Below are 23637 nucleotides of genomic sequence, written 5' to 3' on the forward strand. Positions count from 1 at the left end.
TCCAACAATAAACAAAAGGACGATTCCAAGAAGACACCCATCACCACCCTCTAGGATCTGCACTCCAAACAGAATGAAACTCCTCAAGAAGAGTGAACATCAAACAGGTCTTTGAATCAAATCACAAATGCACCAGTGTAGAAAACTCACCATCCTGCTGGGATAGCTCAGTTGGTAGAGCATGAGACTCTTAATCTCAGGCTCATGGGTTCGAGCCCCATGATGGGCAAAAGATTCGGGGTCCCTTCCAACTCTACAATTCCATGATTTTGTGAAACATTTAATAAGATCTGTTAACCCTTATTGGAATCTGCACACATTGCTTAGTACATGCAGGTCCTGATACATGTGCAAGGACTGTCCTTTTTTAGGACAGAAGATACAAGGCCAAATGTCTAGTCCACCGCTAGAAGCAGTTTGAACTTTATTGGGAAGGAGATTTTCTTATGGATTGTTCCCAGTGCAGGATTTCCCACAGACACATTTCTCGTTGGAATAACTTGGGTACCACTCTCCCACAACTAGGGTAGAGTAAGCACATTTTAACTGGCGGAGCCAACAGTTGCTGTTAGCGTTCATTTTGCAAAGGCTTTGAGAAAAATCAGATATGGAAATGGCAAAGCTAAAAAAACCAAAAAGCTCAATATAAATACCTACTTCTTTCTAAATATATGTACCATTGAGAGTTATATTAACGCAAAACAAATATGTGGATGGATTTCTCATGCAAACTGCAGTTAATCAAATCTACTGTGTGTATCCTAGCAACATGCTAGTAGCCAGCTGACAATAGTACCGAAGGACGGCTTGCTTTTTTTGTACAGATATCACTCAGATTTTATTCCTGACTGAAAGAAATAATTTTATTGGATGAAGGATACATTTGGTCTGGAGAAAAACGGAAGTTTCTATGTTCTGTGCCTCTTAGAAGCTTTGTGTTAGGAATAAAGGGGGTCAGTAAAAGTGAAAGGATATTTTCTTCTAATAAGTAAATTAGAATAAGCCATTAGAAAACGAACAAAATATGGCACGTGCCTATTTCAGAAGTGAGAATTTTGACTTTTGAGAGATATGCTATGTTGGCATTTAATGCATGTGCAGCAGCACAATTCTTTTCATACCTCCGCAACCAATTGGTATCCCATGTGTGGTGAACGGAATCTTTACATGCTCTTTCAGTGAAAAATGGTTTCATTAGTAAAATTAAAAGATGTCAGAGACAGAAAGGTACAGGAGGGCATCAGCGTTGGAAGTAGAAAGTTGGCGTTCCACATTGTTTCATCCTGATCACATAGGACTGTTATTACGTAAAGTCTTAATGTAACCCATCCCAAGATTTGGATAAGGTGGGAAAGGTATGGAGAGGTCTAAACACTTTTTTTTTTTTTTGGAAACAGATATGATCTACACAAACCCATCACAGAAATATTTTAATATAAATCATTCTGTTAAAAAAAAACACCCAAGCATTGTTCCAAGGTAGAACTTTTGACACAAAATATAAAGTTATAAAAACAAATTAAACATTACATAATAAATAGATATTAAAAATCAGTACAGATGGTAATATTTTTATAGCATTAGCTCTAAAACAATTCTTTTAAAATACATACTATTTTCTTCTGAATCATAAAAATGCTTTGTTTTATATTACAAGAAAAAACATTATCGCCCTTTAGTGTTGCATTAGAAATGCAAAGGTTTTCAGTGCTAAGAAGCTCCCTCTCCAGGCTACAGGCCACACGTCAGCTGCTGGGACCCTGAAGCTGCTGCACAAGAGGGTGCCAACAGATGACACGTGGAAGACCACAGCGAAACACTTGTCAAAAGTTCCCACCAGCTCTCACAGGCGGATCACAAACAAATGTCAAGATGGACTTACGTCTGCTGAGATTCCGACTGGAAACTTCGAAATGGTCAAGCTCCATCTATATTGCAGAGCAGAATACTAAAATCAAACCTCCACAATAGCTATTTGCACTGCCCCAAAAATCCGCTGTGGTCTTTCCCACAAGGTTTCAAAAATCCTGGCAACTAAACTAGTAGCTGAGGAGATTGGCAAAAACCGGAGGGTACTTTGGAGCTGTACGGACCCACGACTTGCGTCAAGCAAAGATGGCATCTCTAAAAAATCCAGGTTAGCCAGCAAAAACGAAAATGGCAACTGGTAGCTACATAGCGTAATAGCCATGAACCAAATGGACAGTTACTGTTTCTCACTGTGGAATTGTTTCCTAATTTGATTCTGTAGCAAATGATAGTGTTTTCCTTCTTTGCATTGCCTTTAACCTCATTCTAGAACACCAGTATTCCTTTCGTCTGTCTGTGAGCACTTACTCAATATCTCTTGCCCCAACAAAGTCACTGACAGCTTGAGTTATCTGTTTAGATGGATGCATGCAAGGGGAGCGGGGCCACAGAGGCACCTAGTTTTAGTCCCTGTCCCTCTCTCCTACTCAACAGTTGCCATCAGAGGCTGAAGCATCCTCCTTATCATCGCTAGGAGACTCAACTGCAAGTGCTCATAAAGCCTCTGACAGGCCTAAGGAGGTCAAAAACTTTAGGGTGGCATAGTTCTACATGCACACCAAAGTGAAAGGCTATTTTTCATCTCTCAACAGCTTTTTGCACTTTATGTGGATCTGACCCAACTCAACTATGTTCTCTAGATTGGGACAATTGTCTATAGCCAAAATAAAAACAGCCCCAAAAGGTGAAGTTGGTGCTTTGCTTTAGCTGCACAATAGTGCAAGTCCAACAGATGTATTTAAGTTGAGATCTGGACTGCTGCTAACCAATTCTTTTGCTGATGTTTTTAGATTGCTTCCTATTCAAAATGTTCCATATAAGTAGTATGAACGGAGCATTTTACACAACCAAAGAACTGAAACTAAGTGACACAGCCAAATGTACATTTTTACCAGCCATAGCACTAGATCTTCCTAAGTCTCATATAAACATTACATTAAAGTTTTGAAAGTGAACAAAAACTAAGTATTAAAACAAATCCCATTTATTTGCTCAAATATTATAGTATTTTCCATTATGGCATTGCAGGCTAACCGCCTGCTGATGGAAAGGAATCTGTTAGAAAGAGGACAGAAGCAATTTTCAGCAGTCACTTGTACCCCTTTCAGTGCCGTCCTGAAGTCTGCTCCAGGGGGGTTGGAGGATGCCCTGGAACAGATTTAGAAGGAGAGCTGTGTACTGTACAAGAGAAGTGGACTGCAAATAATTGCCTTCCTTCCAGTTCCATTGATTAATTCTCTTCCATCCTCCAACAGCCACCACTGGATATCACATCAGGCATTATTTAATAAATCCACTAAGAACAACTGCACAAGGTTGTGTCGGACAAGTCCACTTCATTAAGTGGACTGTGCTCATGGCTGCAATCTGCAGCCCATTTACAACAGAGAAGGCTTGTTAATGGGATTGGTGTGATATGCCGGAGTGTGGCTGATGACAAATTAAGCAAGTGCTAGGTTAACCTAAAATGTGGCAACACTTTTTCACTTCACCATTAAACCATTTTCTCATACGCATTCCAACAGGTGGTGAGAAATTACGAAATTATCTAGAGTCCCATCAAGTCCTACATTCTATTTGACTGAATGACAAAATCAGATTCCCTTCTATTATAAGAAAAATAGCATCGGTATTGCTTTTCTCAATATTTAGGCTTATTATGCAAGACCAGATGAACAAGCTGATGGGTTGAAAAGTCATAATATGCCGTCTCCTTTGAATTGTTCTCATTTCTTAGTTCAACAAAATGTTTGCATTTAACCTCTGCTGTATTGAAACTATACTACTTGGGAGACTCACCATAGCAGAGACTCCCTTCCCTGATGGTACAGGGGGAGGATTAAAATTGCCCTCAGAACTGGTTAAAGTCATTTGTAGCCCTAGAGAAACAATTTAAAGAAGAGTAGTGATGGAACCGACTTTATTACTTTGGGGGGGGGGGGGGGAGAAAGGAATTTCAGCTATTTCTTTTTGTGGCCACATGCAAAATGTATCGCTAATGATGTCACGCAGAAGCACCCTGACTCACTGTGCCACCAAGCTGTGTACATTTAAAACTGAAGGATGGAAAATATCTAGAGAAAATGGGGAGATTATTATGAAGGTGGGCGGGCAGAGAATACTGAATAGACTGGGTAGGATTGTGCTAAGAAACCCAACAGATTGGTATACCTATATCAGTCACCACTTTCAATTGCTTAGGGCACCCTAGATAAAAAAGCTGCGTTCTTGATGACACATCAGGCTACATATCCCATTTCCCCCCACGTAAATATTTTCAGTCACTTCATATTTATAACGATATCTGAAAAGTTTTAAAAACTATAAATAGCTCATTAAATACATGTACTCTTTACACGTACGGACTTTTGCAGAATATAATCATTGCAACAGTACTTCCTCAATCTCGTCTTCCAAGTAATCAAAAGCCTTCACTGCTGGTCTGCTTGCTGTGTGCTGCAGTCGGTGCCTTTTGGGATTGAAGTTTTTCCCTTCACTGAAGAAAAGATCGCCGTCGTCTTTTACATTGACCGTAGAGCCTTTATCCTGGAAACCATTGTTTGGGCCGCTGTCTTGTCGGAAAGTACCCAAATCATTTTTCTTAGGTGGAGTGATGGTGCTGGCACCGCTTCCAAACAGCTGCTCCATTAAGTTGGCCTTTTTATCTCTCTTTGTGTGGAGACCCAAGTCTTCCTTAGTGGGTTCGTCAAGGAAGTCACTTTTTTGATTAGCCCAACTTGGCCTCCCTGATACTTTCCCAAAAGAAGGTACATAGCAACCAAATGTCAAATTGCTGCTTGGGCTTGTGGTCTCTATATTTTGCTGTTTCTGGATTTCTCCTTTCGTAGCCGTATTGTGCTGGCCATATTCCAGAAAACCATTGAATAATTTCTCAGTTGCTTCTGAGCTCTGGTACGGCCTCTTACTTTTTTCCAAGGAATATGGTATAGTTGCCGTCTCCGAAGTGTGCTCCTGTGAAGTAACTTTTATATTGATCTGCGTTTCCTTGTCAATTTCATACATCTTAGAAAGCAGAATTGCCTTCCGTCTTTCCTCTTCTTCGCTTTCATTATTTTGCATCCCATTTCCCAAACTATATATGTCTGTCTCCATTTTTGCTTTTTCTTCTTTTTCCGGCAGAAGACTATTTTCCCTCTTTTTTCTCTCAGATTCTTCCTTCTCCCATTCTGTGGGTTAAAGCATCAAAAACATTGACTTAGAATGATGTATTATTATGTAAGTCACCTTTGTGAATGACTTACAATGAAACACATTCTTGGTTTCTAAATAACCCAAGGCGTACTTGCTTATTTTACAGAATTCCATTCCCCTTTGAGTTCAAACAATTATATAAAGCTCAGTGTTGACTGATGTTGTCACCATCAAGCTTTTGCAAATGATCTACAACTATCCCTACAACTCCGGGATGAGGAGCCTGTGGCCCTGCAGAAATTGTTGGACTCCAACTCCCAACATCTCTGACCTTTGTCAATGCTGGTTGGGGCTGATGAGAGTTCAGAGTCCAAATGCAAAAGAACTCCATTTACTCTGTAGTCTGTGAACCAGGTGAAATACTATTTCCACTTGAAAACTTAACATCATATAAAGCTCGCCCCCCCCCCAACTCTACTTTTTTACTGGAGTTTTGGTCGATTTTTGAGAATTGTGCAGTGAGGTTGGAACCCCATGTTTAGTTAAACATGCTTGAGCCCATGTGCCATGACACAGCAGGTATGGGGAACATACGTGGGCTTCACCATGCTGGATAGCCTCCCACAACCAATAATTGCACTTGGTTCTGCACACATTTCTCAGGTTTGACTTCAGTGGCATTGTACACACATAAACTGAAAACTGGAGCAAAATTGTTCCACAAATGCAGTGACCTAGACTGTGTTGGTACTGAAACAACTCACCTGTCACTGTTGATAAAAACATCCCTCCACAATGCACAAAAAACACAAGTTTCCTGTATTGAAGCTTAACACTAACCTTTCTAAAGGGAAATATAATTCCAAAGGACAATTCTTGTATGAAATGAAAAAACAAAATGTTAATGGCATGTTTATTTACCTTTTTGCACTCCTTTAAATAAATGCAGAACATGAGAACTCAGTATAATCTGAGAAGGAACAGGGCTAAAAAAATGTGTGAGCAGAATGACTTCTGCTGGTAAAATAGGGCTCCCTCCTCCTTGTATGTACTCTGTGTTGTCCACAAATCTACCTCAAAGAATAGATCAGAACAGATTTGGAAGGTATGCAGGGGGCGGGGGAGGAAAAACAAGCCCCACTGCATGGCGTATGTTGTTCCGCCCGCAAAGAGGACTATTTTGAACACAGCCCATAATTTTTTCACAAGCAGCACAGCCAATAAATACTAAGAATCACACGTTTTATTTTCTTCAAGAAAAATAAAATTTCCTATGCTTACTAGCAAGAAGTGTTTCACATATGAATTAATATCCTGCCTACTAAAAGAAAGCGCAATCATGTACATGTTTACTCAGAGTAAGCAGTAAGTCTTATTCAGTTCACAGAGCCTTATGTCCAAGTGAAAAGTGGATAGGATGGCAGCCTCCGGTTGCAAATTTAAGTGCATTTTCTTACCATCTCTTAGTTTCTTGGCTCTCTCTTCCAATGCCTGCAGTTCTTGATCACTTTTCAGTCTTTCCTCTCTTTCTCTGCTCTGCTCTTCCTTGAAGCGTTCTGTTTGTTCTTTCCAGTCTTTAATTGACCGTTCCTGTAGGAAGTTTTAAATATAGAATTGAAGGGGGGGGGGAATATAACATCACATTCTTCCTGTTGTTCCATCTGTGTAGGCGTGCCTGATCAAACAGTACCCCCTCCCTTGTGTGCCCTTGCAAAACCAATTTTTAGGGCACGGGAGCAAGGGAGGAGAGGGGAGAAGCCCCACTGAGCAAGCGGAAGTCCTTGTGCAGGGCTTCCGTTGACAGGTCTGGTTAGGTGAATGTTGCCTGAAGGATTATTTTTTTTAAAAGATATTTGGAAAAGGATATGCTATAGCCAGTCGATTCAATGGCATTATATTAATTTCCACTAATGGAAACTTTGGCATCATATCATAGCTGCACAGAGCCTGATCCTCAAAACAAATAAAAGACCTCACAGGGGAAACAGTTAAGAAACAGACTGTTCAACTTTTCCCCAAACCTACTGTTTCTTCAGGGCAAATCCTCCACTCACTTACCACTGGACGTGCTCACAACACTAATTTATATATTTATATACCACTGTAGCATCAAAATATACAGCAGTGGTTTTTTAAAAACATAAAAGAGCTCCAGTTCATTGCTCCTGGAGTCAGTTTTGAAAGGAGAATTCAAACACTGACATGGTACACTTAAAAGCCTATGGAAATAAAGAGATGGGACAATCTCTCTTTCCTTTTCTGTTTTCTAATATGCAGTGTGCTCTGTCCATCCCCTTTTGCTTCCCCACCCATGTTCTCCTCCATCCCACAGTACAACATCCTGAAGGCAGTGATAACATTTTCAGTATCTGGATCACACATGAAAATGGTTTTTTGGGGGTGGGGGGTTGGGGGGGGCAAAAACCTGTGAACTCCAGGGCATTTCTTCAGCAACAAGGCAGAGGATTATATCTAATCCAAACATTCAATTATTATTATTCTCCCCCATCAGTGTAAGGGTGCTGAATGCACAACCCACAGGCTGGATGAGCTCCCTCACTGCACAAGGCTTTTAAAGTGGTCAGCCAGCTCCAGTCTTCCTTCTTCAGCTCAGTGCTGGGCAGAGAGCAGAGGTTTAAACATCTTCTCTGAGCCCAGTGATGGGATGGAGATGAGTGTGGTATGTGCATGAGAGAGAAGCCTCTGTGCCTACGTGTGTGTGAAGGAAAATGTATGCTCTGAGCTGTATGCGTGGGGCATGTCTATGAGAGGGCACAGCTCCTTTTGGCCATGTCCACCACTAGCAGGTGACCCCTGGAGACTGGACCAATCCTGAATTTGTCCTTTACACTGTTTGGGAGTCCTCTCATTAACAAACTCATACTTTCAGTCTGCGCTACCTTCACCCCAGGTACAAAGGATAACAAGGCTCATTTTCAACCACCCTTTAGGAACTTATCCTTATTGCACTGGGAACAGTGATTTGCAGAATGCGGGCTAAACTCACCATTCTGAGATGTGCATCATCTTCCTTTTCCTCTGGTATTCCATCAGAAATAAAGTCTGGTGGTTGAGGAAATTCTACTGGAGAAGAGCATCCAGTAGTCTGGACTCCTTTTGTTATCTGTACTTCTCGTTTAGTATTCTTATTAAAAGCTGTAAATAGATGAATGCTCAATTCACATCACTTTTAAAATAGATTCATTTTAAACAGTCTAACATGAAGGCCCGTGTTTCCTTAGTCATCTGAAGGTCTTAAACATATACAGTCATACCTTGGAAGTAGAACGGAATCCATTCCGGAAGTCCGTTCGACTTCCAAAACGTTTGGAAACCAAAGCGCAGCTTCTGATTGGCTGCAGGAAGCTCCTGCAGCCAATCGGAAGCCACGGAAGCCCTGTCAGACATCTGGGTCCAAAGAACGTTCACAAACTGGAACACTCACTTCCAGGTTTGCAGCGTTTGGGAGTCAAAACATCCAAGTTCCAGGGCGTTTGAGATCCAAGTTACAACTGTACTAACCTGATAGTCAGGCGTCTGTCTGTGGAATAAGGGGAGCAATTTTCAAGTACACCCCCCCTCTCCCAAAAATCTGCTGTAGAGTGTTGGGGGACCCTCCAGGGCAGATGAAGGGCAGATGAAGGGTTTTGCAGGGAGAAGGAGGAATCACCAAAAGTGGGTTCTCTCGCTGTTTCACTGATGGAAGCCTTAGCTGAGCAACACCACTGGATACAACTCAAAGCCCACATATTAGAAAATGTATAATGGAATTTGGAGCTATAAAGGGGGAAAGTTACATATCTTTGGAGGCTAGTTTTCATTCCCTATCAAAACCAATGTATTCAAAACTCAAACCTCTTGATGTGTCAGCCCATCTCATTCATTACCACACTAGACTTCATTCTTCTTTTAAGTATATTCTTGCCATACAATGACATTCATTGAATTTTTAATTGTGCCACTTCAGGATAAATATCATTTTGATTAAAAAAACACCTAAACATTGAAAGGATAAATTGTGGGGTCAAAATTCCAGAAATACTGGAGGCGTTGATCATTATTGACTTATATGACCCCTGAAACTCAGCTTGTCCAATAGATTTGCTTATAAAACTTTCCAGAAAGTGTTTACCTTTTTTCCTTGGTGCAGAATCAACATCTTTTTTGGGTGAAACTTTTAACATCCGATTAGCATATATATTTTTTGCATCCAGTTCTCTTTCTTTTTCCTAATAAAAAATGTGAATTGTCAAAAGGCTAATCAGAAACACTTTTCACTTTCCTTGTTTTACAGAATTTCTAGATACGATCTTCAAAAAAGTTATGTACTAAAAATATTTGCTTTTCAGCGTCTATAACAATTATTTTGCAAGTCTTGCTTTACAATGTGCTTTACCTCCTGACATACAATGAAGACACAACTGGAGGTGTAAAATGAGCAAATTTGCCTATAAAGGACAATACAGCAACAACAATTTGTACCCTACCCAACTGTTTGGGTTGCCCTAGCCACTCTGGGTGGCTTCCAACATATATAAAAGTGTAACAAAACATTAAACATTAAAACGTCCCCATACAGGGCTGCCTTCAGATGTCTTCTAAAGGTAGCATAGCTACTTGTCTCCTTGACATCTGATGGGAGAGCATTCAGTAATAATAATAATATTATTCTTATTTTATTTTACATAATTTTATTTATGTAGCACTAGCCAAAGTATTATTGTTGATGCAACTCCTGATCCAAGCCATGTTGAAACAACAACATTCATCTTGCAATATGTTTGCTTCAATGAAGAAACATACAACTATGAAAGACAAGAATGCTTTTAGGAATTCACTCACTGCAGCCCCCTAACAGGAGTTGCCACTGCAAACTTATTCACTCAACACTTGAGAAACACTCAAATCCTGTTCATGAATGCTGCAGTCACAGTTATGACAATGGAAGTCACATGAGCAGGGTGCATAATGACACACAAACACTTCCGTGGAATAGCTTTTCTCCATGTGCTTGGGTAGAATGCATGCTGCTGAGCAATGCTCCGAAGCAGTGACTTTTTCTTTTTAGCACAGTACAGCAACTTTATAATCTCTTTAGCTGTAGTCCCCAGTTTGTGTCCGACACCCACTGGAGTGCCCAGGCAGATTCACTACAACCAACTGCAGCTCATTTAGACTGCCATTACTGTGGAGTCCTTGAAAAAACTAACTTCGCCTGTACAGGCATATTCTGTGCTGTGGGGTGTTTTGGAATATATATCACATTATTCAAATGCATAACCATGCCATCCATTTGGTTAAAGCTCAAAATACTACCATGGTGCAGTCCCGATGCAACTCCTGGGCCACCAGTGGGTCTATCTTGGTCCTGGAAAATCATGTGCTAAGGCTGTTCTATTCAAGAAAAGTTGCAGTTTTTACCTTTAATTTTTGACCTAGCCGTTGGACTTCCTCTTGGAGAACTTTATTTTCTTCTTGGGCATCACATAATTTCTTTTTCTCAGAATGCAACTGTCTTTGGAAACTACTATTACTGAGGTCAAGGTTCTTCTCCAAGTCCTATGATTGAATATATCAGAAATATCAATTTCTCCAAATGTCTGTTAATTTTCCAAACTTGGACAACATGAAATAATTATTTAACAAGAGAGGGGTGCCACTGTGACAGGTTCTTGGTTGTCAACCCTTGGGCACAGGACCTTCCTCAACACCAATCTTCATGGTGGTGCAAGGAATCTTGTCCATTTATTTTACAAATTGGTATGTTATTTCATTTTACTTATATTTTATTTATCTCAACATTTTCATCCTGCTTTCCTATGAGAAAAATCAAACTCAAGGCAGCTTATGCATAAAAATATAGAACAAAAGGGAAAAAATCCTGACAATGAAATGAAACAAACTATCAACAGTAATTTAATCATCATCATAAACAGCTTCATAAAAAGCAGCAGCAGGAAACCAACATATCTTCAAAGACTTTGTTCATCCCATTAATTAAGCTTTTGTAAAATTATACTTTGTTTAAATCTTTAATTCAACAACTAAGGTCAGATCCAAAGGTGCCATTCTGTTCATCGAAGGGGCACTTTCATGAATGGAAGGGACCTTTGATTCAGTAGAGGGATCTACAGAGGGAAGGTGGGGAGGCAATTTTAGCCAGCTGCCCATCCTTCATGGTGTTCCAGAGGACTCCAAACCCAGAGAAAATTTTTTTGGGGGGGCAAGAGGACACAAGGATGGGGGAGATGGACAACTGGCAAAAAAAATATGCCTCTCTGTCTTCCAGTAGCAAGCAATGGGTGAGTCACATCATGAGGGGAACTCTGCTCACAGGATCTTACAATCCAACCCAGTAAATAAAATGGAAAGATGGATAAAGAAGTTCCCTTTATCTATTATGCAGTCCTATACATACCTACTTACTTACTTTATTGATTTATATTTAGAAGTAAATCCCACTGAATACACCGGAATATTATACCCAGGTAAGTACATATGGGAATGCAGTCGTTGAGATTTCAAGACGTTGTGAATAACAACAGCATTAATGATTGGTGGAGCATAATTATTGGTGAAATTAGCATTTACTATATTTACCATATATACTCATGTATATAAGCCGACTTTTTCAGCACATTTTTTATGTTGAAAAAGCCCCCCTTGGCTTATACTCGAGTGAGGGTTCCACCTAAGCGCATTTCCGACAGTGGCAAAGGTGGAGGAGGAGGAACAAGCAGCCCAAAAGGAGCCCTTTCAGGCTGCTTGTTCTTCCTCCGCTGCTGCCGCCACCAGCCTCTGCCTCTCAGCAGCACCCTAGGAAGGCAGGGGGACAGGAGGGGCTGGGCAGGGAGAGGTTTGTGGTGTGGTGAACCAGCTTATACTCGAGTCAACAAGTTTTCCCAATTTTTTGTGGTAAAATTAGGTGCCTCGGCTTATACTCGGGTATATACAGTATTTCTACATTGCATTTCTTTTCCCCACTCTCTGCTATACTTTTGCCAACAACGGCTTGGCTATTTCTATATAAGCAATCCTATACAATGAGAAATTTATTAAGAATGATAAGAAGTAGTTTGAGTGTCGTCGTCCACCGTCCCCTACCTTAATTCTCTTCTCAGTGTCATCCAGCCTGTTTTCTGCTAAAGCCAGCTTCTTAGCCAGCTCATCGCGTTCCGGGAGGTGCCTGTCTTCAGCAAGCCTTCTCAATTTTTGCAAGTTGCTTTTGGCCTTGTACAGCTCCTCCTCCGAAGCCCGGAGTTTCCGCTCCGTCGTTTGTTCTCTTTCTTGAGATCGTCTCAAGCGCTCCCTCAGTATCCTCATCTCGTCACTGTGCCGTGCCAGGAGCTGAGAGATTTCATTTTCAGTGTCCTCAAACTTATGCAGGGCTTTCTCGTGCCTGTACTGAAGACGCTTGAGCGCCCTGTTCTCTTTCTGAAGCTCATCGAGCTTGACATGCAGTTCCGTCAGCTCATTACGGAGCTCGTTGATTTTCAGCAACCTGGCAGAAAGAACTCTTTTTGTAACTAGGCTAATATCTTTGGCAGGAGACTCCCTGTTGAGGCTCTGGGAGCGAAACCCCCAGCGGATCCCTCTTTTGCTGGGCGCATATTTAGAGGCAATTTGCTTAGTGCCTGCAACAAAAGATGATGTTGGTGTTACAATGAAAATCAACAACCCACTGCTATACTTCTAAGACACACAAGAGCTCTCCTTGCAGGCATGTTATAGGCATGTCCCTTAGTAACAGGCAACAAAAGTTCTGTACCACTTCTAAGACATTAAACACATAATTTCAGCTCTATTTCCAGAGAAAAGGATAGCTGTATAGCAAAACTGGTTTAGCAAACTTTGAATATTACTTCTGGAGATCTATTTTAAAGGTGTTTTGATCCCAGCAAATCACCTCAAGAGTGGGTAATATGGTAATATCCTACTGTTGTGCCTCTACTGATGGAAGGTGAAGGAGGCAGTTTTCAGAGATTCGTCCAGCCAGCCCCCCCCCCCCCGGCACTTAGCTCCCCAAATCTGCTCCAAAGTCCTCCAACTTTCTAGAGAAGATATTGGGCGAGCGGGGTTGGATTGCAGGGGAGAAGGGAATCGCCAAAAATTGCCTCCCTCTTGGTTCTCCCGTCAGATACCTTCCAATAGCAGAGAAGCACCAAATGGATTCTACACAGCCACAGTCAGAGGCTGGCTGCTCAAGAGAGCACAACAACTGAGCAAGTCAGACCAAAAACTGTGTAGTGGAAAGGAAGGAGAACGGTGCCAGAACAGCTCTGCGAAGCAAGTGGGTCAGTCTTTTGAGCAAATGCCTCAGCAAAATAAGGGAAGAATTAGGTTTCAATTGCTCATTTAGAAGTTGTGGAACTACAGGATCCCCCCCACTGACAGAAAACTCTTTTCTTTTTCATTCTTATTAAAAATAAAAACAACTTTTTATAAATCTATAATATAAAAAATAGACTATAAATAATAGAGCACTGTTTGACCTACAGTCATATATATAACTTCTATGCTTACACAAGAAGGAAAGGTTCAGCAAAACTTATTTTACTTTCGCATATGTTTAGGCTTGCAGTTTAGCTTAGAAATTGTATTTTACCTACCACTTACCTTGGTAATGTGCGAGGCTTTTCAAAGTCTGTGATTTGCTGCTTTTTTCTCCAGCGTTTGTAGACTGAGTGCTTATCGTTGGCGAATGGTCAGAGCCGTGAGATGACTCGTCGTCAGAATAGTAAGAGTTACTGCTTTTATCACTGTCTGATTTTCTGTTGGGTCCAGAATCGAGACTCCTTCCTCTCTCCCCCATTCTAAATAAAAATAATGTTCAAGACCTTTCCTCAAGGAATATTCATCTTGCCAGAGGACGGCTCACAGAGTCACAGTGGAAGTGCTGGCTGGCTGCTTGCCAATTCATCATTACCCTACATTCAGAAGGAGGGTTGCCGCCTCTCCCTTTGGCAGTCAGTAGTTTTGTTCAGAATGTATGTTTGTTTCTGAATTCAGAGAGGGGAATGGAAGTGATTTAGCGTTTCATTTTGTAACTTTTTAAAAATTATTTTTAATTTATTTATTTATTAGAATTAAATACTGCCCTTCATCATAAGATATCAGGGTGGTTCACAAGATAAAAATACAAGGTATTTTTAGCAACAAAACAACAACCCACCTGCCACAAACACATATTTATAACAGATAAAATAATTTGCAAAAAAGTAGCTAGCTATTTCTGCATCCAACACTGAAATTAGTGTTTGTGTGTATCAGAGAAGTGCAGTTTTGGCTTGTTCATTAAAAGCTGCTGTCAAATATGTACACTTTTGACATTCTTGGTAACATGGCAGAGGAGACAAAAAAAAATTAAAAAGTGTTTGAAGTAGTGCATTACATCACTTGAAAACAAAATAATTTAAAAGGTATGGTATCTGGATTGTTTAAATAAACAAGGAAACAAACAAGGAAACCAGAGCAGAAGAACCCATCTGTTCATCAACCATTATTTTATAAAAATTGAAAGTACGGTGGTTTGATTTCAGAATAATCGAACATTTTCAAGCTCTACATAAGCTACTATTTAAGATTGTGGTAATCAGATTTTTTATATTTCGAATACTTTCCCTACCATTATAATAGCAAACCTATCAACAACAACAAAAGGTGAATATAGACCAGGGCTGGGGCCTTGCTATACGTTGCTGGACTACAATTCCCATCTACCCCCAGTCCAGCAGCAGCAGGAGGGCCACAGGTTCCCCAGACCTGGTTGAAATCAAGCATTTGTTTCTTACAATTGCCGGTGATCTGTAGAGAGATCACAAGCCAGGCCTGCAGGTGATGGTTTTGTCCTGTATGTTATCAGTGTATGGCACCTTGGAATATGGTTTTAGGATTTTTATCCATCCGTGCAGCTCCAGCAGTGGCACTATGTTTGTGTATATCATGTGAGTATCTGAGAGAGTGTGAGACAGGAAGTCTGAGTACTGTTGGAGTACAGTGGTACCTCGGGTTAAGAACGTAATTCATTCTGGAGGTCCGTTCTTAACCTGAAACTGTTCTTAACCTGAAGCACCACTTTAGCTAATGGGTCCTCCTGCTGCCGCTGTGCTGCCAGAGCACGATTTCTGTTCTCATCCTGAAGCAAAGGTCTTAACCCGAGGTACTATTTCTGGGTTAGCGGAGTCTGTAACCTGAATATGTAACCCGAGGTTCCACTGTACTGTTGGAAGTTAGTTTCACTTCTGAAAGTGTTTTTTCTGTTCTGTTCTGGTGCTCAAAGAGCACAGACGTGCTGATGGATTCTCTGTATATAGACTGTAAAATAAAGTAGTTTAAAGGACAAGAAGAAGAAGAAGAGGAGGAGGAGTAGTAGTTTGGATTTGATATCCCGCTTTATCAGTACCCGAAGGAGTCTCAAAGCGGCTAACATTCTCCTTTCCCTTCCTCCCCCACAACAAACACTCTGTGAGGTGAGTGGGGCTGAGAGACTTCAGAGAAGTGTGACTAGCCCAAGGTCACCCAGCAGCTGCATGCGGAGGAGCGGAGACGCGAACCCGGTTCACCAGATTACGAGTCTACCGCTCTTAACCACTACACCACACTGGCTCTCTCACCACACTAGAGCTACTGATTGACTCTTTCTTCTGCTATGAGATGCCAGAAGACGAGCGTGCTCCTCTCAGGAGGGAGGGGTCGCTTATCACCGGTCTCTCTGGACTGAGGGAGATTTATAGCCAGAGTGTGACCACCAGAGAGATGCCCCGGAGTCTTGGGAAGCTGGAGGTCTTCCCAGGCGTGTTTCCAACATATGGAGGCTTCATTTAGCTATTGTGGCTAACAGCTGTCACCTGATTTCTCCTAAACTTGTCTAATACGTTTAAAAAGCTGCCTAAGATCATGGAAAGCACCAGGAGCCTGGGTTTGGGCATCATCAGGCTTGTGGGATGCAGCTCCCAGGACAACATGGTGAGGAAGAGGAGGAGCAAAGTGGGAACTTTGGTACAGTGTGCATCAGCATTCTGCTCCTTCACGTTAGGGCATAGTTAAACATTAACTATAGTTTAATGTGCCATGTGGACCAGAACGTTATGCGAAATAATTATTTCCCAGGGTAGGCTCAGGTGTTAAACTCTGAAGAAATGGAGCAGGGGTTTGATTCATTATAAGCAGCTTCCTATGTCCATGCATTATTTTTTTAAAAAAATGTACCTTGCTTTTCACCATGTAGGTCTCAAAGTGGCTTACAACAACAAAAGAACACAAAATTTAAAAAACAAATTAACCCTGCCAAATTCAAAATCTTCTACTTGATCCACCAACTTGATTCAACCCTAAATTCCTGTTGGGCTTGTGGAATGCCCTCCCATCAGATGTCAAGGAGGTAAGTACCTATACTGTACAGCCTTTAGAAGACATCTGAAGGCAGCCCTGTATAGGGAAGCTTTTTAATGTTTAATGTTTCATTATGTTTTTGTATATGCTGGAAGCCACTCAGAGTGCCTGGGGCAACCCAGTCAGATGGGTGAGGTACAATGATGATGATGATAAAAAAATGTCTCTATATTGTTCGGGATCTTATTTAAAAACTTTGTCATTTGAACAAAATGATTCAGAAGTTTGTAGGAAAGGAACTCTAGCCTATTAATGATTTTAGTAACCATTCTACAAAATTTCACTGAGTCTTCTAATGAAATCAACCTCAAAATACTTACAGCTGTCTGAACCTATAACTTTATGAATCCTTTTCTCTTCATAACTTTATTCCTTTGGATAGAAGTAGGATCTCCCACGTGGCTCCTGGGTCACTCACCCTCAAGGGCTTATTTTCATTCCCTAGGGCAAGAGGATTCAAAGTTCCTATTGTTATGAACTCCTTAACTAGCGTTCCATTCATTTCCACAGATGTGAACCATCTCATACTACACATGACCCTAGCCTGTAACTGCAGGAGTCACCTTTCTAGCCTCCCACACATTCTGGCTATGATCCAGAAACCATTTAATCACTAAAATCCCACTGAAGTCCTTGGAACTACTCCAGAATATGTAGTTTGATTAGTCCAACCTCTGTGCTTTTCCAGTGGAATTTTGATAAGAAACACATTAGGGAAAACAAAGTGGTAGAAACTAGAATGTCCTTCTCAGTGAGTATATTATGCAGAAAAGAATAGGCAGAGATTTTAGTTTTAATACGTTATTGGTGTTTTCATTGAAAAGAAGCATTTTTTTCCAATATGAGAAACACATTTTAATCTAATTAGATGAATATCCACACTCCTGTATATAAATACAGTATGCCTTGTTCAGCTGATATGGTAAGATTATAATGAATTAAACTGAATTTTCTAATGCAGTTTGAGAGGCTACAGAAATAGGCAATGAGTATCTCCAAGCAAATTTAAAAGTACTCTTCTTAGTTCAAACACATTGATTAGTATTTCCCCCAACATTAACATACTCAAAGGGCGGAAAATGATTAAAATAATAAGAACCATTAAATGTAGCATCAATGAAACAAAAAATAAATAAATAAAATGTCACCTGTGACTGAAGAAGCCTTTGGAAACAAAGATATAGATGACAATATTCTGATAGCTAAGGAAAGGTTTTCAATAGTACTAGGACAATCTTGCATTTCCCCATTCTCCTTATTACTTAATCTTGTGACTGATTTTAATTTGGGGGTGGGGTTACAAATGCAATCTTTAGCTTGAAAATTATGCTGGCAGCAAGATCTGTGTAACTGAAAGACTAAATCAAGATGCAATCAAGATGCAAAAGGTAGAAAAGAAAGTGATTGATATTGGGGGCATTTAAAATATGCATATTTTCCTACTGAACTATTTGATCAGACATATTATTCTACTTTGGCTACCCTGATGACTGTATATGTATATGTATTTGTACATGTATACATACAAACACACCATATATGGCCAATGTGGAAATTAAACTGAACCGAGAATTAAATGTTAAAAAGAAAATCACCAGCTGTCAGAATCTTACAGCTGACAGAAAATGCTATGATGAAAATACATATTTCCAATCCACTGCTGTGCTCCCACATAATTTTGCTATTTTCGCTACATTTTTTCAAAGGGAAACATACAGAAAAATATAACATCAAGGAAATTAGTCTCAAAGTAGTCCAAGTGATATTTTGTCAAAGTATCCTTCTAGTCCTAAGGCTTAAGAGCACTGCAGAACAAACAGGAGCAGAGAATCCAAAACCAACAGCAACACATAACAAAACAAACACTGCTGTTACACAACTGTGGCGTTATAGGCAGATTTACCAGTGTAAATGGTCAAATCAGTAAAAGGGTGTTTGAGGGTCCTTGCCAACTCAATACAATTGTGGATTTTATAAATTAGGAACAGGTTTATTTTCCATTGAAAATCCAGAATATTATCTGCCAAGTTTTGCCCAGCTTGGTACCCTGCCAACTTGTAAGCAATTTCTTCATCCTAAAGAAGTACTGTTCATTTTAGAGGCTAATGAATTGCTTTGAAATTTGAGTTACTTCAGCAAGTATGAGGACTTTTATAATTAAGAAACTTCTTGGTCCATTGCCTTTAACTATCATGGAACACTTTCATTTAATTATGAAGTCCTTTTAATTTCAGCACACGCAAGTTAAATCCTCAAGGTTATCTGCATTTCCTTGGCAATTTCGATAACATTGTTCAAAATTCCAGTCATTTACAGACTTACTTGCAAGTAATATGCATGTACTGAAATTAAGTCTATAGAAGTAACAACAGTACAATATAGTTAATAAAAGCCACGAAGGGCTATTTTTGGCCTTATTAAACTAATATCTCCATTTTCCTCATAGGTTTCATTTTCTAATGCATGTTCACAGGTACAGAGAACATGAGGCACTCCAAGTCTCTTCCTTAAGGATGTTGCAGTACAGGATGTCAATGATGAACAAAGCTGACTTGTAGCTTTACTCTGTTTAGTTGAAAGTAATTCCCACTACATTCAATTGAACTTATTTCTTAACAAGTATGCTTAGAATCACAGCCTCAGCCTGCAATTCTGACCCATCAAAAATCAATGCCTCCTCCTCAGCTGAGGATTTCGGATGTAACACTGTAATTCTCAGACTGTTACTCCAATGCAAACTCCATTTACAGTGGTACTTCGGGTTAAGTACTTAATTCGTTCCGGAGGTCCGTTCTTAACCTGAAGCACCACTTTCGCTAATGGGGCCTTGTACCGCCGGAGCATGATTTCTGTTCTCATCATGAAGCAAAGTTCTTAATCTGAAGTAATATTTCTGGGTTAGCGGAGTCTGTAACCTGAAGCGTATGTAACCTGAGGTACCACTGCATTTCAGTGGGGCTTCAACTTGGCTTAACAGTATGAGGATTGGACGAACGGCAAGGGATTACAAAGAATTCTTGCAATGAGGTGCAGAATTATTTCATCACATTGAATAGTCACTAATGGCAGCGAGCACATATGAGTAACCAAAGCAGAAACACCTCACATACAAAAATAATGGAAGAAAGCTCACTGGTGAATGCAAGCTGGGAACAAGACCGTGTTTTCCTGGAATAACTTGGGTGGGGAGCCAGCAGCCCTCCAGATGCTGCCCGACTCCACCTTCCATGAACCCCAGCCAACACAGCCAACAGTGAAGGACAATAGGAACTGTAGCCCACTGACATCTGGAGGGCCAAAGGTGAGATAGGATTTGTCCTTTTTATTATTGTTGTTGGGTGAACATGCTTGAAAACTTTTTGTTTCATTTTATGTTTATTCTATGTATCTATTTTTTAATGTTTGACAAGTATTTTAGTATTCTGCAACATATGTATACATACAGGCCAGTATCTGACAGTATTTGACAGAAGAAGATACGTTGCTTTATGGTAAATAAACAAGGGATTCATGGCATCATGGTCAACAATATAAAGAATCCACAGTTGTGAATCTAGTTACATGCTTCAACAAGAAAGTTCTGAAATAGCAGAATCTAAATGCACAATTCCTTACATCAATACCAGTGAATCCAATCCATGTTTACTTGGAATTATGTGCCACTGTGTTCAGTTGGCCTTCCTCCTTAGCATATGTGCTTAGGATTGCAGCACAGGTGCCATAAATGTCTGCCTATGAATGGTTAACACATCTCTCTATTATTTTCTGAATATAAAAAATAGTACAAGTAACCAGACCTCAAATAACTGTGCCGGCAAAAATGTACAGCTTCTATGTATTCTGGAGTACTGAACCGGGTGTACCTAATTGACCTGTCCACAAAGTAAAAAAAGAGTTATGAAAACAGGCAGGTTTTGTTTACCACAGCTTCTAGTTTTGGAATGGTGGGGGTGGAGTGGGCAGGGGTAGAAAGGTTTTACGTTCAGAGATTAAATGAAAACAGCCAAGCATTTTAGGCTATCTTAAAAACTAACAGTCTTCCCCTGAAAATCTTAAATGCACTTACAAGGGAGTAATGCCTATTGAACACAGTGGGAATTACGTCTGAATAAACATGCATAGTACTGCACTGTTATTGCGGTGAAAATTTTCATAAGCTAGAAATAGGATTTTGTGAACACTGCCCAAGCATTAAGTGTTATATGCTCAGTTGGCTTGTGCGGATATACACACATAGAGATAAAAGAGTTGCAAACGTGGAGAACAGGAGGCCATGAAACACAAGAGATTCAACCCCCAGCCCTAATATATGCAAGATCAGAAATAAACAGTGCAATTCTATGCATGTCTACTTATGAAGGAAGTCCTGCTTCATTAAATGAAAATACTATCCACAGATCTCCAAGTTCCCAAAGGGGATGGAGGTGTTGGTTTGTGGCAGCAAACAAAGAATAAACAAAGAGGCAGCCTAAGGACCAGCAAACTTTACTATGGAAATAAGGACTGGCACCCACTTCACCAGATGCACTTCCAAATATTTATTTGTCTTCATCCCACATCTGATAGTTTGTGAAAGCACATATACTACAACAAACCTGTTAAGTTCTGGCGGCAGACGTGCGTTGTCCTCAGGCTTGTTGGTTCTACACTTTGTATTTTTATTTTTTTTACCAGGACCTCAGGCTTTACCAGCCAGATATCAACGACCTGCAGCTTGGAATTCAAAGAGCAGGGTGCCTATGAGCATGTTAGGAGTCATGGGGTGCGTTTTCAGCACCAGAATTTGCACTTGAGTTAAGACTTATGGCTTGCTTTTTAGCTTTTCTTCTTCATTTTTGCAGCCTAATCCAGACAGTATATATACTCTCTCTCTCTCTCTGTCTGTGTGTAATTGAGTCAGAAACCTTTGCTTTCATCTACTGCAAAAAGATTTATTTCGCGCCCACTCGCACTAAGGTGCTTTAAGCCTTTGGGAAACATTTGGCAAAAGAGGAAGAGAGGGAGGTGGGTGTTTTATAGGGATTTTTTGCGTTGTTGCTTTTGTTGTTGTTGTTGCACTGCTGCCTTTTGACAACACTCGGAGTTAGGAGGAGGAGGAGGAGGAGAAGAAGGGGGGTAAGAATATATCCGAAGAGCAACAGGCGCCGCCAGCCCCCTCCCGCCCCTCGGCCCGCCCCGGCTTTACCTGCCTCCTCGACCCCCTTGCACGAGCCGGACGGTTGCCGAGGCTCAGCTTAAAGGGGCCGCGCCGCCGCCACCATCTCGCGCGTCCCGGGATATTTACAGCAGGTTCCAAGGTAACGGGGGATGAGGCGAGAAGGAAAGGGGCGGGACCAGGGCAGGAGGAGGAGGAGGACCCGGAGCCCGATTATTTCCCCTCCCCCGATTGGCCGCCTTCCTTGCCAAAACCCTCGCTCGAAACCCCAATCGCCGCGTGCGATTGGGCCGGAAGGGGCGGGCCGAAGGAGAAGGCTCTAGGGAACCTTCCATTGGACCGAAGCTTGGGGCAGGTGAAGGTGCTGATTGGCTGCTGGGCCACTTGGGGCGGAAGCTCGCCAAACCCGACGGGAAGGAGAAGAGCAGCGGGGGTCGGGGAGCGTCCTATCCCAGCAGCTGGTTCCTGCGGTGCCGTAATAAGGCCGCAGTTCTGACCCCCACTTACTTGGAAGTGAAACTCAGTAGGGCTTGCTTCTGAGTAGACACGGGCCACATTCACGCTATATGTTTAAAGCGCCGTTGTACCGCTGTAAGGAGCCATGGCTTCCCCCAGAGAATTATGGGAGCAATTCCTCTCCATAGGGGATTTTGGGAACTGTAGTTCTTCTGAGGAGAACAGGGGGTGTCTCATAAACCACTCTCTGCACCTCTGGCAAACTACAGCTTCCAGAAGTCTTTTTCTGGGGGGAAAGCTATGACTCTGGTGCCATAGTCAGTACTTTTTCCTCTAAAAAAAATGTTCAGGGGTACTCTCATTTTGACTCAGGAAAATCACAATTTGATAGTTCAAATAAATACAGCGAAAGGACAAAGATTCACAAAATGTTTAGGGGTATTCGTGTCCCAGCATCCCCCCAGAAAAAAAGCACTGGTCATAGTGCTTTAAATATATGATGTGGATGTGGCCATGATTAGGAGTGAGCTGTAAATCTGGTATTATTTCTAAAGTGCCTTGCAGGGCAATTCAATCCAGTCATTTGTGGTTTTGAATTGAGATCGTGAGTGTTTGTTTGCACTTGGTGTGTTAACTAGGTTGCCAATGCCACAATGTTTGAATTGCCACCAACACTGTCTTGGTCATTGTAGCTATTCCCTTTCAGGAAGTAGTTGTTGTCGCTTTTGTAATACATTTTCTTCTGATCTCCAAAACACCCCCTGGAAATACATATCCAGTTGTGTCCTTGGTGTCTGGCATGTGTTTGTACATAACTTGAAAAATTCAAATTTTCCTAGCTAAGCTTTGTACGTTTTTACACTTGTATGTTTTTACACTTGGGTACAGCAGTATTAAGTGCTGAGAGAAAATCTCTGGTACCAAAGTATTATTGCTAGATGTGATAATGTATTGTCACTCACACAGATGGAATCTACATATGTGAAATAAATAACATATATCGTCTAAGGGGATATACTAAATGAATAAGTCCAAACAGGCATATTATATGAATGTAAAAACTACATTTGTCATAATCATAATGTAACGGATTTTAAAAATGCTACCTTATGCTTCATATTCCATATTAACAATATTTACATATGAGTCAAATGGCAGGGAAGAAGCTTGAATGGCTTTTTAATGTCATGTATAAAAGCGCCCATATTTATTTTGTTATATTGAAGAGGCTCATAACCATTTAAAACTAGTAGAATGGCCTTAAGAAAAAAGCATACAGAAGATAGCAGGATTAAACAAGAAACCAGAAGACAAACTATTAGTATCATCAACAAATTATATTAGATTTTGACAGTGTTGAATGGAAAGTAGAAGCAAACCATTTTAAATTGTAGTGCAGGTTTTACATTTTAATTAAATGATCAGAAAATATAAAGGAACCAGTAACCCTAGTC

General features: G+C 40.7%; 1 protein-coding gene across 4 annotated transcripts; it reads right to left on the reverse strand.

Annotated features, from left to right (window-relative positions):
• Nucleotides 1-1522: 1522 nt before the first annotated feature.
• On the reverse strand, nt 1523-23230 carry LCA5 (lebercilin LCA5). Of its 4 annotated transcripts, none has more exons than XM_080998865.1 (9): nt 21758-23230; nt 16893-17013; nt 13798-13994; nt 12286-12815; nt 10603-10740; nt 9314-9410; nt 8189-8337; nt 6639-6771; nt 1523-5216 (listed from the first exon to the last, which is right to left on the reverse strand). In XM_080998865.1, the coding sequence occupies exons 3-9, from the start codon at nt 13991-13993 to the stop codon at nt 4411-4413; spliced, it is 2049 nt and encodes a 682-aa protein (XP_080854991.1). In that variant the 5' UTR covers nt 13994; nt 16893-17013; nt 21758-23230; the 3' UTR covers nt 1523-4410. The 4 variants fall into 4 exon arrangements, with proteins under 4 accessions (XP_080854991.1, XP_080854988.1, XP_080854989.1 ...); XM_080998862.1 differs by having other exon boundaries at nt 13798-14180; nt 21758-23229; XM_080998863.1 differs by lacking the exon at nt 21758-23230 and adding an exon at nt 21168-21285 and having other exon boundaries at nt 13798-14180.
• Between the last annotated feature and the right edge of the window lie 407 nt (nt 23231-23637).

This window comes from Podarcis pityusensis (assembly GCF_964106645.2).
Source record: "Podarcis pityusensis genome assembly, chromosome: 3".
NCBI classification, from domain to species: domain Eukaryota; kingdom Metazoa; phylum Chordata; class Lepidosauria; order Squamata; family Lacertidae; genus Podarcis; species Podarcis pityusensis.